Genomic DNA, 16,640 nt, shown 5'->3' on the forward strand with positions numbered 1-16,640 from the left:
CTGCTGGCCCTCAGAAAGTGGGAATGGCTGTGATGGCTAGCCTGAACTGCATAGTGCGACCCTATCTCAAAAAGACAAAAAAAAAAAAAAAAAAAAAAAAAAAAGTGAAACGCTTGGAGCCAGGAGCATTTCAGATATTGGAGTGTTTTAGATTTTGGAATATGTGCATAGACTTTACCAGTTGAACACTGCTAGCCTGAAAATCTAAAATTTGAAATGTTCTTAATTCCAAAACTTTTTAAGTGCTGACAAAATTTTGGATTTTTAGATAAAGATGCTTCACTTGTAGATACTTAAAATATAATAAACTTATTTTAACAACATAAAAGAACTGACAAAATAGAAATTATCATATCAAAATCTGAGTGGGACAGTCTTGCCAGTTCCCCATTCCTCTCATTTTTTCCCAGTTCTTCTCTAGAACATTGTTCATTCTGGATTTATCTTTTTGCTGCTTTGATTTAATTTGTTCTTTTATCCCTCATATTTTCTGTAAATGGTTCCTAACAGTATTAACATAATTGGTTATTTACATCATCCCATAATACTTTCAAAATACTACAAGTGATACAGGTAGATATAAAATTTAAAATTTCTTTGCATCATTGTTCTTGTAATAGATTTTTAAAAAGCACATGCAGTCAATTCTGTGTTCTGTTCTAAGGCAACTTGAAATAATTCTTTCCTCTATTTCTGTATTATGAACTTAACAAAAATTTAGGTTCATCTTCTCAGCCAATTTTCAGGTTTTAGGGATCCCTCAAGTCAAATTATGCAATAAGGCATATTCAAGAAAATCATGCTTCTCTGGCTCTCTCGTCATATTTTCTTCCTCCTTCTATTAAGCTATTTTTATTGGCTCTTGGTTGAATCATAACACTATTTCTTTTTGTAAACATAAAAAATATATTTATGTGTATATATTATGTTCTTTTCCCACCATCCTATACAAAAGGTTATATACTGTATACACTGTTATATATCTTTTTTCTTTCTTTTTTCTTAGTAATGTATCTGGAAAGTCATTCCATCTCAGTAGATAGGGATCCATCTCATTCATTTCATGATAAGTGGTATTCTATTTGGGAATGTATCATGATTTATTTGACCACCCTCTGTTGGTGGGCATCTGAGTTGTTTCCAGACTTTTGCTATTACAAATAATGCCACAGTGAATACCCTTGTGCCTGAATAATTTTCTATTTTTGCCAGTGAATTTTTAAAAATGCTTCTTAGAAGTAGTATTGTTGAATAAGAAGTTAAGAATGCATTTAGAATTTTGTTACATATTACTAGATTCTTCTTTATGAATTATACCATTCTCTAGTCCCACCAGCAATTCACTGTAGACTTTGTTGTTGAACTTTTATATTTATATCACTCCTGTATCTCCCTAATTACGAGAAAGATTGTATATCTAATGTTTTTTAAAGAGTCACTTACATTTTTTTGTGACTGTCTTTTATATCTTTTGTACAATTTTTTATTGTGTTGTGGGTCACCCCTCCCATATTTAGGAGCTTTTTAAATTTCAGAAATAATATTGCTTTGTCTTGATTTAAATTGCTATTATTTTTCTAGTTCATTATTTGTCTTTTGACTTTTTTGTTAGGTTATTTTTTGTTTGTTTTTTTGACATTTAAATGTTTCATGTAATTGAACTTTTTTCCTTTTTTTGCTTCCAGATTTTGAGTCTCAGCAAAAAAGATATTTTCCCACTTTCAGATTATAGTGGTTTTTTTTTTCCTTAGGTACCAGGAATTGAACTCAGGACCTTGTGCTTCCTAGGCAAGTGCTTGTGCTGCTGAGCTATATCCCCTGCTTCCCACTTTCAGATTAGAAAGGAACTCAGTCATATTTTTTTTGTATTATATGTATGATTCCATGTTTTGTATTTAGATCTCTGGTCTACTTGGTATTTGTTCTAATGTAATGTGAAATGTGGATCTAATTTTATCACTTTCCAAATGTCTATTCAATTGCCTCAGCACTTATTCCTACTGATTTGATATTTGAGTATTTCTGAACTTTCTGTTCTGTTGCATTGATCTGTTTGTTAATCATATAGCAGTACCAATGTTTTTATTTTATTTATTTATTTATTTATTTTTTTGGTTTTTCTCCGGTACCGGGAACCGAACTCACGACCTTGCGCTTGCCAGGCAGGCGCTTTGCCGCTGAGCTAAATCCCCAGCCCCCCAATGTTTTTATTATTTTATTTTTGTTTGGTTTTTTGTTTTGTTTTGTTTGTACTGGAAATCGAACCCAGGACCTTGTGCTTGCCAGGCAGGCTGTGTGCTGTGGAACTATATCCGCAGCCTTGTTTTTATTATAGATGCTCAAGTATTTTGCTACTTTTTTTAAAATCAGAAATTAGGTAACAACAATAATTAATGGTCAGATATCTGATTCATTATTTCCCCACCACTACCACCACCAAATAGAATTCTCATGGGGTGTGTGTGTGTGTGTGTGTGTGTGTGTGTGTGTGTGTGTGTTTTAGTCCAAAATCTAAATTCTCTTTGCTTCTATATCAGTGGAAAGAGTGTTAGATCACAAATTAGGAAACAAACTCAACCCTGGGACTATTTCTAAGCAAATCAATTTGCATTACCTTCTGGGTTGTTTCTGAATCTAGTTAATGCAAATCTGGTAAGAGCACGAGTAGTTAAGTGGTGTGAGGTCCGTCTACCTTTAATTTCCCCATACCTTGTCTTTTTGTTGTTTGTATTCATGAAATAAGCTGTGTTCTGGATCCTGACTCTTTTAATCTTTTTTGGGTTTTTCTTTGCTCCAGCTTGTTAAGTTTGTTTGTTTGTTTGTTTAAGACAGGGTCTTGCTATATAGTTCAGGCTAGCCTTGAACTCACTATGTAGCCCAGACTAGCCTTGAATTCACAGTGATCCTCCTGTCTCAGCCTCCTTAGTATTGGGATTAACAGGCATGCACCACCATGCCGGGCTTGCTCCAGCATTTTTTCTCCAATAATTACTTTCATTAGCTTCCATTTCTCCCTGATGATTAAGCAAGGATTGCCAGTGTTTGGCTGCTTAGTTTCCACTGACCTCAGTAGGAAAAAATTATATTTTTGTTAGTGTGAAATAGGTTTCCCCTGGCAGACACTCCTTCAAAAGAGGAAAACAAACACACACACACATCCAGGTGCTGCTGTCAAGTCTGTTCTTGTGTAAAGAGCAGAAGGAAGAAAATACCCATCTTTTTAAGATTTCAGGAAAGAAGGTGGTAATAAAGAAGCAAAAGTGTGGAAGAGCCCTTCTGGCAACTATTTTATTTGTGCAATGGGAAGTGCTAGGATGGATTCCACGTCAAAGACTTGACCAAATATAAAAATACTATCATTTATCCTAACTAAAATACTTAAATTTAAAAGAATAATGGAAAATGCTCAAACTTTTGATTGCTGCTGAGTAAGTTAGCCTTAAAGTGCTAAATTTAAAACCAGGGGAATGGTGGCATATACCTGTAATCCCAGCACTCAGGAGGCTGAGGCAGGATGACCACAAATGTGAGCCCAGCCTGGACTACATAGTGAGCTCAGGCATAGCCAGAATTACATAGCAAGACCTTGTCTCCACACTTGATCTTAGACAAAAGGCCGAGAAGCGATGAGACTTTGTCTCAACAAAACAAAACAAAACAAAACAAAGCTAAATTTGAGCCAGGCTTGGTGGCACATGCCTGTAATCCCAGAGAGGCAGGAGGATTTCAAAATCAAGGCCAGCCTGGGTGATTTGGCAAGATCCTATCTCAAAAATAAAGGGCTAGGGTTGTAGCTCAGTGGTAGGGTGCTTGCTTAGCACGTGTGAGGCCCTGGCTTTAATATTCAGAACCACCAAAAAATGCTAAATTTTGAAAGCACATGAGAGAAATATTTTTAATGTGAAAGACAGAAGAGAACCAATGTAATATGATAAACATACTTAGTCAGGAAAAGAAAGTAGCTCAAGGAAGTGCTCCTGCAGATAGGAAGCATTAATGGCCAGTATTATGGTTTGTGTCTGGATGTGCCCCAAAGCTTCGTGAAGTCATGGGGGCTGGGCTTTTCAGAGGTAACTCAATCTATAGAGTTCATGATTGGTTCATGGTCTAGTGCTGGGATTGGGGGTGTGAGTGCTACTCTCACCAGGGGGGTAGCCTGTATACAATGTAAAGGAGGAAAAGAGGCTTGCTCCTCCCCTGTTGCTCTTGTTGCTTCTGCTGTCTTCCACCGCCATGAGCTGTTGCCCCTCTGCCATGTGCCACCCTGCCGTGCAGCCAGCAGATCATGGACTGAAACCTCTACAAACTGTGAGCTAAATAAACTTTTCCTCCCTTTAACTTTAGGCATTGGGTATTTTGTCTCAGCAGCGAGAGAAAAGATACTAAGAGAGTCAGTAAGGGATGGCTTTGAAGACTGAAGGACAAGCATTGTGTATAAAATTTCAGTGTCCGGAACCCTACTGGTTTTTATTACAGATGGGGCTTTGTCAGTTTCTTGAGCACTATTGCTACAAATAAATGCTGCAGTCTATTCTGAAAACTCTAGAACTGTGAGAGGTTCTCCAAGGCTAAGCTACCAATAAGGCTATGATATTTCATTCTGAGTGACCCTTTCTCTGGAGCTAAGGTGGGGATAAGGAGGGAGAATCTGCATTTCTTGGGCAAAGAAGCACTTCTGCTGTCATGGGCTGGTGTCTGTGTCTAGTGTGACCACCCTCTGCCTCCACTTTGACCAAGGTTGGGCCCAGCTCTACTTAGTATCTCACATTTATCAGTTGTCAGGTAGTAGATAAAAGATGAAATTCTACATTTTAAGAAAAGGTGGCTTTAAAACAAATTTAAATGTATAGTGACAAAGTGTGTCCTTCCCTCTATTCTTCTCTTCATCAGACTTCATTTTGTTTTGGATTCCTAGACATATAAAGAAGAAACTTTTAAAATAGGCCAGCTTTAAAATTTGTTTTCCCCCCCAACTTAATAGGAAAATGTCATGTTCATATTATTTTCAGGGTGATTCCAATCTAGCCCTCCAGTTTGATGTTTTAATATGTTTATGTTACTATTGCCAGTGAGACAAAAAAAAAAATTCTCCATCTTTGAACATGCATTTTAATCTCTCATTCCCATAAATTTGAAATATTTGTTTAGCTTGTGAGGTATTAACTTGAAACTTGGAAGTATGCATTTAACCCCTTTTCCTCACCACCCCACACTCTGAAATGGAAAAATACAATTTTATGTATTGAGAGTAAGTGTATACATAGCACTTCACAGAAAAATCTGTTGGGTTATAAGTATATGTGGAGTGCTTATTTCCTAAAAAGATTAAGTTATTGAGATGTGTACCATCCATACATGTAAAATATACTATACTTGAAAGATAGGGAATATAGCTAGTAAATACATCACTGTTAATATAATTTTTTTTAAAATTCCACTTATACACATGAGCTTTAAGCATATTTCAGGTAGTTCCTGAATAAAAATCAAAGTTGCCTGCCATTTATCATGTACTTTGTCCCATGAAGAACAAAGGATGGAGACATTTAAGGATGGAAGTCTGGCTAAAAAGCAAGTTGTAATATTTATAAGAGTTCTGCAGGTGGTGTTGGCAGGGATTTGTTAAGATCTTGAGCAGAGTCAGGAGGACCAGAGAACTCCTGACACTGCATCTCGCTGGAATCTTCTTGGTTTTTTACAAAATCTTCTTGATGCAAGGGCAAGTTAAATGACTCGGGGGGTGGTGGAAATGACTGTTCAATATCAGAATTAGGATCTTCACAGGCTTGATTTACACCTTCCAGAGATGGTTGGAGATTGGCAGACTCATTTGGAAGAGGAGATAGAGTTATCATCGTGGGTTTGTCAGATTGGTTACTCTCCTGTCCTTCCAGATCAAGAAAGGGAGGTGGCAGAGGCATGTCTGTATCATCCGAAGAAGAGACAGCAGTACCAATTGTTGACCTATCAGCACTGTCCTCTGATATACCATTTATTTTATCTTTTTTATCTTCTTTTAGGGGGTTGTCGGCATCTTCAATGTTTTCACTTGATTCAAACAACTTAACTTCTAAGTCATCTGCTAAAAGTGTGCTTTTGTTTGGTTTCCAAGTCATAAGTGAAACAATTGATGTTCGTTTTGTGGCAGGTTCATTTTCTCTAATATTATCCATACACATGTCAGGGATTTCTCCATCAGCAAATGGGGACCTGCCTGCCCAATTTTGATCATTTAAAACAGGCCTTCTTGAGCATTTCCATAGTACAATCATGATTATTGCTACCAACATAAAAATCAGAATTGTACCAACTATTATGCCAGCTATTGACCTATAATCTGTTTTTTTAATAACTTCATTGCCACTAGTAGTTTCTAAAATGAATCCTGGGGTATTCCTAGGTAGGTTTTTGATTGTTGATATTGGCCATGTGGATAGATTACCAACAGTTGGTAGTACTGGGTTTCCAGAAGAAGCGTGAACAGGTGATGGTGGTTGTTCAGTGGGAGGGTAGACCGATGGTGTTGGTGATCTGGTGGAAATGTGGGCAGAAGATGGTAGCTTTTTGGCAGAGGTGAGTACAGGCAGCGCTGTCAGTGGGGAGGAGATATTGACTGTTGGTGTTGGTTGTCTGGTGATATTATAGGCAGGTGGTCTAGCAGAACTGTGAGCTACTGGTTTTCCAGAAGAGACAGAAATAGTTGGTGTTACTTGTTTAGCAATCTTGGCAGGTGATACTAGTTGTCCAGGAGAAATGTCACTGAAATGTGTTGGTTGATCCAAAGTCTTCCCTGTTGTGTTTTGAGAATCAGCTGAAACGTATGACATTGGTGATGTAAATAAAGTAGACCGTGGCTTCTCTGTTGTAATTGTTTCTGTGTTTGAGAAGAACATATTGTTTGGGTATCCAAAAAACAAAACTAAGATGAAATACTTGGGATCCATTTCAAAATGTTTCCTCCTTAACAGTGGTTTTATAATAAAAGAAAGAAAGACAGTTAAGTGTCATTTGCTATCTAGTTACATTTGACTTTTCATTACAATGTCTGGCATAAAACAGGTAAATGCCTGATTAGTATTTATTCCATACTACACTTGACACCATAGGCTAATGTAAACAACTCTCAGATAGACTACAACTCATCATACAGCATTTGGACTTCCTGGACAGTGACCCCTTACTTGTTCTTTTTTTTTTTTTGGTACTAGGAATTGAACTCAGGACCTTGCACTTGCCAGGCAGGCGCTTGTTCCACTGAGCTATATCCCCGGCCCTGACTCCTTCCTTACAGAGCTCTAGTTGGCCGTGCAGTCTCCAGCACCCAGCTTCCTTATATTACCCATCTCTCACATCATACTTATCAAATGCATAGGCTTAGTATGCTGAGTCCATGTGCTCTTTGCCTGTTCACTCTCTAGTGAAATACTAGAAATGTATTTGTTCGGCTGCTTTGAAGAATACCGGAGACCATCTGTTTCCTTAATGCAGTTGTCTTTACTTCTCCTGTTTTCCTTCTTCAACATTTGACACTACTGACTGTTCTTTCACTGATATTTTTGAGTAGCTGTTTATAATGTAGTCTTCCTTTCATGACACTTTTTTTTTTTTTTAGACAAGGTTGCACTGTGCAATTCAGGCTGCCCTTGAATTTGCTATGTAGCCCAGGCTGGCCTTGCACTCATAGCAGTCCTCCTGCCTCAGCCTCCCAAGTGCTGGGATTGCAGGTGTGCAACAGCATGCCCGGCATTTCATGTCACTTTCACTAGCTCCCTTTCCCCTGTTCTCTACATACAGATGCTTAGTGTTTAGTTGTCTTCCTTTTCTCTTATTCCTGATTCTATAACATTTCTATTCTCACTTTTCAATTCTCACCTTTATGTTGTAGCTCCCATAACTGTATATCCAGCATAAATTCATTTGTTCTAATTCCATTTGTAGATTTTTTGGTGGACATTCTGTGTATATATCTGACCACCAGCAAATTCAACATATTTAAAATGGAATTCATCTTTACCTCAAGACTGATTCCCAGCAATCAACAAGTTCAGGCCCAACCTGGGATACTTAGTGACTTAGCAAGCCCCTGTCTCAAAATTTAAAAACAAAGCAAAACAAAGCACCCAAAAAACAAAAACAGAAGAAAAAACAATACTAGAGATGTATCTCAGTGAGAAGGCCCTGAGTATAAAATTCTCAACACACACACACGATTCCTCTTGCAAACTTTCTTTTTGTTTTTCTTTTAGTCAGAGCAAGATTCATGTGTGGAATGTGTAGTGTCCCTAACCCTTGCAGCCTCCATTATGTTAATAGTCCCATATTTGTAGTTGGGACCCACTTCAGTCCTGGTCTCAGAATCGTAGAATGACCTCTGAATCTGTTGGAGTCAGCCTTAGCCAATTGGTTGAGTATGCTTGCTGCTACTTCCATTTGTGTAAGGGGAGGTGCTTTCTGTCAGGCTCTGTTTTGGGTCTGTGATAATAAAAAGAGGAAGGAGGAAGAAAGGAACTGTAGATTGGTTGGTGGCTTCAGGTATTCTAGATTTCTTGTGGTAGAAATAGGCAGGCAAAAAAGAATTATATTAATGTGGTAATTTTCCTCATAGGGACATTTAGGAGGTACCCAGAGGAACTAATCTAGCTTAGGAGAGCTTCAGGGAGGGTTAGCCAGAGAAGTAAAACTGCAACTGAACCTTAAGAGGTTTGTAAGAGCTAATTAAGCAAATAAATATTGTAGCCAGGAAGAACATACAGGCACAAAAAAGGGGGGCACATTTTAAATGTGGCAGGTAGAGCCTTTCATGGGATATATCAAAGTTTTGAAGAGTTAAATTCCACATTTTACTTATACCAGCACCGCCTAAGTGCCTACCTAACCATGGAAACCAGTCCCTTAATCTCTCCTGTTCTTAATTGCCTTATCTAAAGTGCAAAGTGGGCCAGGGATAGAGCTCAGCAGCACAGCCCCTGCCTGGCAAGCACAAGGTCCTGAGTTGGATTCCCAGTACCAAAAAAAGGGGGCGAGGAGAAGTTACACTAAGAAAAGTTGTAAAAAAAAAAACTTGTAGCGCTGAGTGTAATATACTTGTTTTGCACATCACCAGGGTGTTAGATCCTTATGTATATGATAAGAAACCATAGTTTTTCTGTGAGGGAATAGATCTAAGAGAGATTTGATGCTTCACTGCAAGGCACAATAAAAGGTTTTTAAAATAAATAGACTTTCACCTTATTTGAGTAGTTTGCTTTTCCCTTTCATTTGATAGAGCAGTGATAATAAATGGCCCTATTTTAGTAGAAGAAAAATTTTTTTCCTTGTTTTGTCTCATCCTGTGTATTTCTCTTTAGTACTTGAAGCATAAAGTAGACAGTAGTTCTCCTTCAGACCACTCATTGGTGATGAGGTACTCTGAAAGCATACATGGTCTGGCTAGTAGTTCTTTGCTTGAGGTCTCCCCATTACTGTCCTGGTAAAGCTTCTAAACTTAATTTTCCTCCTTGTATGATTTCTAAACAAAACCTTTCTCACTAAACAGACATTTTTAATTTTGCTATTTTTTTACCCTCTTGAAATGTTTTTTTTTCCTAAATCTACCTTTTTCCCTCTTCTGACTGTATATGTGAACCTGACTTCATCTTGCAGACCTGAGTTTAAATTTTCCTCCTTTTTTTTTTTAAGACAGGGTCTCAATGTGTAATCCAGACTGGTCTTTTTTTTTTTTTCCGGTACTGGGAATCGAACTCACGACCTTGCGCTTGCCAGGCAGGCGCTGTGCCGCTGAGCTAAATCCCCAGCCCTCCAGTCTGGTCTTGCACTTTCTTATGTAGCCCAGGCTGGCCTCGAACTCACAGTGATCCTCTTGCCTCAGCCCCCGAGTGCTGGGATTGCAGGTGTGCACCACCACGCCTGACTTTAAATTTCCCTTCTTAAACCAAGTTCTCTGTGACTGAACACAGCCCAGAGAAATCAGTGATTCACAGATTCTTCATAGTTCATTGTATTTGTGGTTCCTTAGATAATTCTTCATTTGTGTACCTCGCTTATACTTCTAGTCTCTTAAATAATTATGTTTTATTACTTAGCTTTTCACATTTTCTTTTTGTTATTTCCTTTCCTTCAAATAAGATTATGAAGAACTTTGAAGAAGGAAGGAATAAACAGAAAAATACTTATCTAGAACATACTGCGTTGTACTTTCCCATGTTTTGTGTACTTTATTTAAATTTGACCTTTAAATAGCTCCGTGAGGCCACAGATGTAGCTCAGTGGCACAGCACCTGCCTGACAAGTGCAAGGTCCTGAGTTTGATTCCCAGTACCAAAAAATTTGAAAAATTAAAAAAAGAATAGCTCTATGAGGAGTGGCTGTGTGATTTACAAATAAACAAATTGAAATAAGAATTCTACTAGAAGATAAGCAGAGAAGATAAAATCTAAGTAAATTCTGGTTTTTATCCATTTTTCAAAATGTTTAAAAGGAAAAATGTTGAAACTTGGGGCATAGGTACAGGGATTTATATCATTGTTCATGATCATCCGGCATGCATTTTCAACCTTCTATTTTTATAGATAGTAAAGAAATAGACTTTGTTAGAAAATGTTATTCTTCAGTATTTTATTTTTTAAATGTTTTTAGAAACACTTTCCAAAGTAACAAAAGGTATAGGCTGTGAATTGTCTATAGCCAAAAGTGTTTCCTCTTTTGTGACTTTGCTTAAAATAAAGAAACCATATAGTTCCTCCTTTTAGTTAGCTGAAAAAGGCAGTGAAGGAGGAAAGAACCCAAGCAGGAACCTCATTATAAACCCAGTTCAGTTTGTGAGATCAGCAGTGATAGGTTCATATCCTCTTATGTCAGTAGGAAGTTTATAGAAACAGCAGTGTGTGATTTTCACTTGTCCTTTAAAGGTTACAGAAATGTTAAAATGAAACTGTATTTTTTAACCTAACCTACTACTTTCTCCCACTCTTCAGTTCACTATTTATCCTCTTAGAATCTGCTACATCAGAATAGTAGAACCTGTTAGAATCTTACCACAGTAATTTAGGATAGTGCAGGAAAGAGGCAGAAAAATTTAAAAGAAGTAGGGAATATAATTGTGGAAAAAAGTACAAGCACCTGCTTGGCAAGCGTGCAGTGCTGAGTTCGAGTTCTGGTACCAAAAAAAAAAAAAATTGTGGGAAACAACCCTGCCTTTTTCCCATAGGTGTTACTACCAGCAAGGAATGATACTTAACATACATGTTTTTAAATATGTGAGAGGTATGTACGTGAAGTACACATTGTTTCTGCAGGGGAAGAAGTAGTAACAAAGAACAATATTGGACACGAAAGTTAAAAGAGAAGAAAGTATAGAATAAGATAGAAAGAAAAGGCAGTGCAAAGAAATGCAAAATACTACAAAAGAAAAATGAAATAAATTATAGGAAGCATTAAATATATGGAAAAGGGAAGATCAATTGACTTAAAAAAGGTATTGAAAAGAAGAAAGTTAATAAATAGCTGGAAAAAACTCATGGTTTATGTAATTAGCAAAAAAGTTCTCAGTGATTGAAATTGGTAAAATGAAGCTGTGGAAAGATTAAGTAGATAACAGAAGCAAGCACAAAATGCTGCTCCCTGACCCCAGCCTGCGTGGGTATGGGAACCAGCAAAGAGGAATGGTCTGTCCAAGATGAGGAACTTAGGAGATGGACCACGCTAGTTTTCATTTCATGTTCTGTGCGCTATAAGTTTCTTTTTTTTTTTTGGTTTTGGTTTTGGTTTTTTTCCGGTACCAGGAATGGAACTCACGACCTCGTGCTTGCCAGGCAGGCGCTGTGCCGCAGAGCTAAATCCCCAACCCCTTGTAAGTTTCTTTGAGATTCATTTTCTCTCCTTCTCCTTCCTCCCTTGTCTCCCTCTTTCCTGACATTATCCAACAAGCATAGCTGTCAGTTACTCCAGAGGATCTAAACACAAACATCTTTGTATAATTCTTTAAAAATCCTTTCTCCTACCAACCTGTGTATGGCAACATTTTACTCCTTATTTTAAGCTGCCACTTAAGGTTTAAATCTGTGATTTTGATCCTTTGTTTTTCCTAAGTGTAGAAGTAAAACATAAACTTCTAATGAAAAGGCATTTTAAAGGCAGTTACAGTGAAGCAAGAGACCCCATGCGTTAGATAAGTTCATGTAAATGTAATACATAAGTACATAAAAAGATTCTGCATTTAGAATAAATGCTGTATTAGGGGCTGGGAATTTAGCTCAGTGGCACAGTGCCTGCCTGGCAAACGTGAGGTCGTGAGTTTGATTTCCGGTACCAGGAGAAAAAAAAAAGTAAATAGAATAAATGCTGTAAAGTTGGATATGTTAAGAAATATGCCTTTATCTTTTAAAGGGAATCAAGGGGGCTTGGGGACCGTATCCTAGAAGGCAAATACAGGTAGCTATACCAAAAATCGTATTTCCAGTTTCTTTAATATAATAAAAGTTACAGTGCAAATATAACATTAAAATTTAGTAGTTGTATTATCCCCAACTAGTGAAGTTTAGAAACTGTATAAAGAAGAAAACAATTCTATATTTTGAATATTTTGAGTGGAAAAGGAAATTGATTTCAAGCTACCAAGAGCAGTATTTGATGACCACCTTTTATCAGTAGTACTAGCTACTGTGTACTGAGCACCCAAGAAAATGCTAGGCATTATCCTGTTTTAATCATATAGGTGGTCATATTTTTATCTTACAGATAAGAAAACTGAGAACAAAGAAGTTGGGTGACTTGGCAAAATGTCACAGCCCTAAGTAGTGACACTAATGCAGAAACCATCCCAGTCTTGTACCTGTCCATTGCATGCTGTGCTACATTTCATAGCATCCTTATACTATGGCTTTGTGAAGTAAGGAGATGTAAGCTCTCTGGGAACCATTATGGAAGTAGTATCTGGAGATAGGGTTGCATAAAGGGTAAGAAAAAAAGTACTAGAACACTCAAGTTAGTCCTGTGACTCTATGAAAACAGTTACGGAAGTGTTGGATGGTAAACCTATAAGCTATCCTATTGAGTTAAGCTTCTGAAAATTTCTTGGCTTTTTTAAAAGAGTGGATATTGAAGGGTGTAAGATTTATAACATCTATAAATGCCTCATACACAGTAGGTAACCAGGAAATGTTTATGTTATTTCTTCATTCATAAGCCCAGGTAAAGGCATAGCTAAATTATTCTCACTGAATACTTTGTTTTTGTTTCCTTTTTTGCTGTGCTTGGGATTGAACCCAGGGCATAGTAATGCTACACTTCTGCCCAAAATTGCTTTTCTAAATAAGAAACTAAGCAAAGTATATTGAAAAGAATATGAGTCTGAGTAAAAGTTCCTTTGGACAAATCACCTAACCTGTCAAAAAAAAAATGGAGATTCTAATTCCTAATTTATAAATTTAATACTGCATTAAACAAGTATGAAGTACCTTGCATGGTAAAAATTATAGTAGATAACATAAGTATTGATCCATGTGCTCTTTTCCCCTGGTCCCTGCTGAGGAACCCCGAGTATTATGACCCAGTTCTTAATTCAAGGTACTTAAAACTTGCTACAGGCCGGCCATGGTGGCCTGTAATCCCAGAACTCAGGAGGCTGAGGCAGGAAGATTGTTGTGAGTTCGAGACCAGCCTGCTACAAAGTAAGCTCAAGGCCAGCCTGAACTGCATAGTGAGACCCTGTCTCAAAAAGACAAACTCAAAAGTTATTCAGAATTGGTAATTCTCAGTAGAATTATTTAGGAATTACATAGTTGAAAAACACAGACACTATTGTAAACTTTAAATTCACTAGATTAAAAAAAGCAATTAAAATTTTATTTTCTGGCTTCTGTAATAGTTACTCAGACAAAATCCAAAATGGACTACTGTAAGAGAAAGTCATATTTCTGAAGTGTTGAGATAAGATATAACTCACTATGAATTTACTATTCCTTAAAATTAGTTCTATCTAGACTCTATTTAGTTCTATATTTTTAGTTGTGTTTTTTTGAAACAGGGTCTTGATATGTAGTTCAGACTGGCCTTGAACTCACTAGGTAGCCCAGGCTGGCTTTGAACTTGCGGTGATTGTTCTGCCTCAGCTTCCCCAGTGTTGGAATTACAGGTGTACACCACCACACCCAGCAACCTCTTTTTATTTAGAAGATAAATTCACTTTGTAATTGCCTAGGTTTCTCACAGAGTAAGCATCTTCTATGTACATTAACAGTTTTTCATTGTTCATTTTGTAGATTTTTTTCCTGTGTCTCATACTCTGCTAAAGGCTCGAAGAAGAAAGCATGACATAAACATGTACATAATGTAAATATGTGTATATATTTTATAGCATTTTGTCTTAGGAATCTTTAAAATGAACTATAATATTTTCATGTCATTATTAAATATGAAATTTTGTTTGTATAAAAAATTAAACAGCTGCGTGTGGTGGCACACGCCTGTAATCCCAGCACTGGAGAAGCTGAGGCGGGAGGATTGCTGTGAGTTTGAGGCCAGCCTGGGGTACTTAGTGAGTTCAAGGCCAGGCTGAGCTGCATAGCAAGACTGGCCTCAAAGAAAAAAAAAATACAACAATGATAATTGAGTACCACATCTAATTAACTTTCCTTTCCTTTCTTTTCTTTTCTTTTTCTTTTTTAGGGTAAAAATGACCATTTTTACTATTGAAGCTAAAGGGAGTTAAAAAAAAGTAAAATTAGAATATTTTGCCAAGTTCCAGGGTGGAGCCCAGGGTCTCATGCGTGATGGGCAAGTTTCCACTGTGCTACACTCCCAGCCCCTAAAATTTTTAGCAGTTAATAGTTGGAGGTTTTAAATTGAGTCGTGGTCCATGGAATATAGTTTTACACCTTAGCTTTATCTGCCATGGCAATAGTTTTTTAAATACAAAACTGAATAGACATTTTGATTGAATAAACTTTAACAGGCTTATAAAAACTTAGATGAAAATCCTTCTCTAAGGCAAATGCAACATTGAATATTTTTAAAATTCCATTTAGTAATACCATAAAAACCTGTTGTAGACATCTTTAAACTATAAGAAATTGAGTTTAAGTTTAAAACAATAGTGATACTTTAGATTTTTAAATAAATTTTATATAAAGCAAAAATTAAACCAGATGACCTATGGGAAATTTTTCTTACCTGTTACTTTCTTTCGTAGAATGCTAAATCCTTGTTCTAACAGGACATGTTGGTGATTTGGCTAAGAAAGTAAAAGGGGTGGTTCAATTCAGATTAAAAATGGTCCTTCTAGCACACTGAAATGGTTTCTGTAGCACAGAGGAAGTTTATCAATAGCTGTTGCCGGAAGTGCAATAACCCACAAGATGACTAAGAAATGTAGTACTTTAACAGAACTTATTTCGAAACACAATGTATATGATTTGAGTGCCTTTAATTAATATTTGTAAGTAAACATTTGAGACCCTCTAGTACTATGATTATGCAACTTAAATATTTAGAATGGAGCCCTGAAGAAGAAAGTATGTATTTAAAGGAAAAACTGCCACCATTTGCTTAGTACCCACAGTGAGACCCTCCTAACCACCCACCAGCTTCATGCTAAGCCATATCCTGAGCCTTCTTTTTATTTTGTATTTCAAAATAGGGCCACCAAAAGTCACTAAATCATCCAGGCGAGGCTTGAACTTGCAAACCTGCCTGAGCCTCCCAGAGTGCTGGGATTACAAGCATATGTCCCATACCCTGCTGAGATTTCTTATTTTAAGAAATAAATTTTGTGTTCTGTTTATGTGTATGACCTTAGGCATGTTATTGCACTTCTGAGTCACCATTTCCTTCTCTGAAGGAGTATTTCCTTTATTAGATTATTCTGAGTATTAAATAGGTAACATCTATAAATGCCTCATACACAGTAGGTAACCAGGAAATGTTTATGTTATTCCTTCATTCATAAGCCCAGGTAAAGGCATAGCTAAATTATTCTTACTGAATACTTTGTTTTTGTTTCCTTTTTTGCTGTGCTTGGGATTGAACCCAGGGCATAGTAATGCTACACTTCTGCCCCAAAGTACTTTTCTAAATAAGAAACTAAGCAAAGTATATTGAAAAGAATATGAGTCTGAGTAAAAGTTCCTTTGGACAAATCACCTAACCTGTCAAAAAAAAAAAAAAATGGAGATTCTAATTCCTAATTTATAAATTTAATACTGCATTAAACAAGTATGAAGTGCCTTGCATGGTAAAAATTATAGTAGATAACATAAGTATTGATCCATGTGCTCTTTTCCCCTGGTCCCTGCTGAGGAACCCCGAGTATTATGACCCAGTTCTTAATTCAAGGTACTTAAAACTTGCTACAGGCCGGCCATGGTGGCCTGTAATCCCAGCACTCAGGAGGCTGAGGCAGGAAGATTGTTGTGAGTTCGAGACCAGCCTGCTACAAAGTGAGCTCAAGGCCAGCCTGAACTGCATAGTGAGACCCTGTCTCAAAAAGACAAAAAAAAAAAGGGCCAGGGATACAGGTCAATGGTGCAAGTGACTGCCTGGCAAGCACAAGGTCCTGAGTTTGATTCCCGGTCAAAAAAAAAAAAAAAAACCAGACCATTTCAAAAAGACAAAAAGAAAAAAGAAAAAAGGGGTTGGGGATTTAG

General features: G+C 37.0%; 2 protein-coding genes across 5 annotated transcripts in view; one reads left to right on the forward strand and one right to left on the reverse strand.

Annotated features, from left to right (window-relative positions):
• Nf1 (neurofibromin 1) overlaps positions 1 to 16,640 on the forward strand; it is a 258,325-nt gene that overhangs the window by 181,274 nt on the left and 60,411 nt on the right. The gene's annotated exons all lie outside the window — the stretch shown is intronic.
• Evi2b (ecotropic viral integration site 2B) lies at positions 5,092 to 15,246 on the reverse strand. The gene is made up of 2 exons (XM_005402796.2): positions 15,169 to 15,246; positions 5,092 to 6,960 (listed from the first exon to the last, which is right to left on the reverse strand). Exon 2 carries the CDS (start codon positions 6,942 to 6,944, stop codon positions 5,586 to 5,588), a length of 1,359 nt encoding a protein of 452 aa, XP_005402853.1. The 5' UTR covers positions 6,945 to 6,960; positions 15,169 to 15,246; the 3' UTR covers positions 5,092 to 5,585.

This window comes from Chinchilla lanigera, unplaced genomic scaffold (assembly GCF_000276665.1).
Source record: "Chinchilla lanigera isolate Chin_1 unplaced genomic scaffold, ChiLan1.0 scaffold00080, whole genome shotgun sequence".
NCBI classification, from domain to species: Eukaryota; Metazoa; Chordata; class Mammalia; order Rodentia; family Chinchillidae; genus Chinchilla; species Chinchilla lanigera.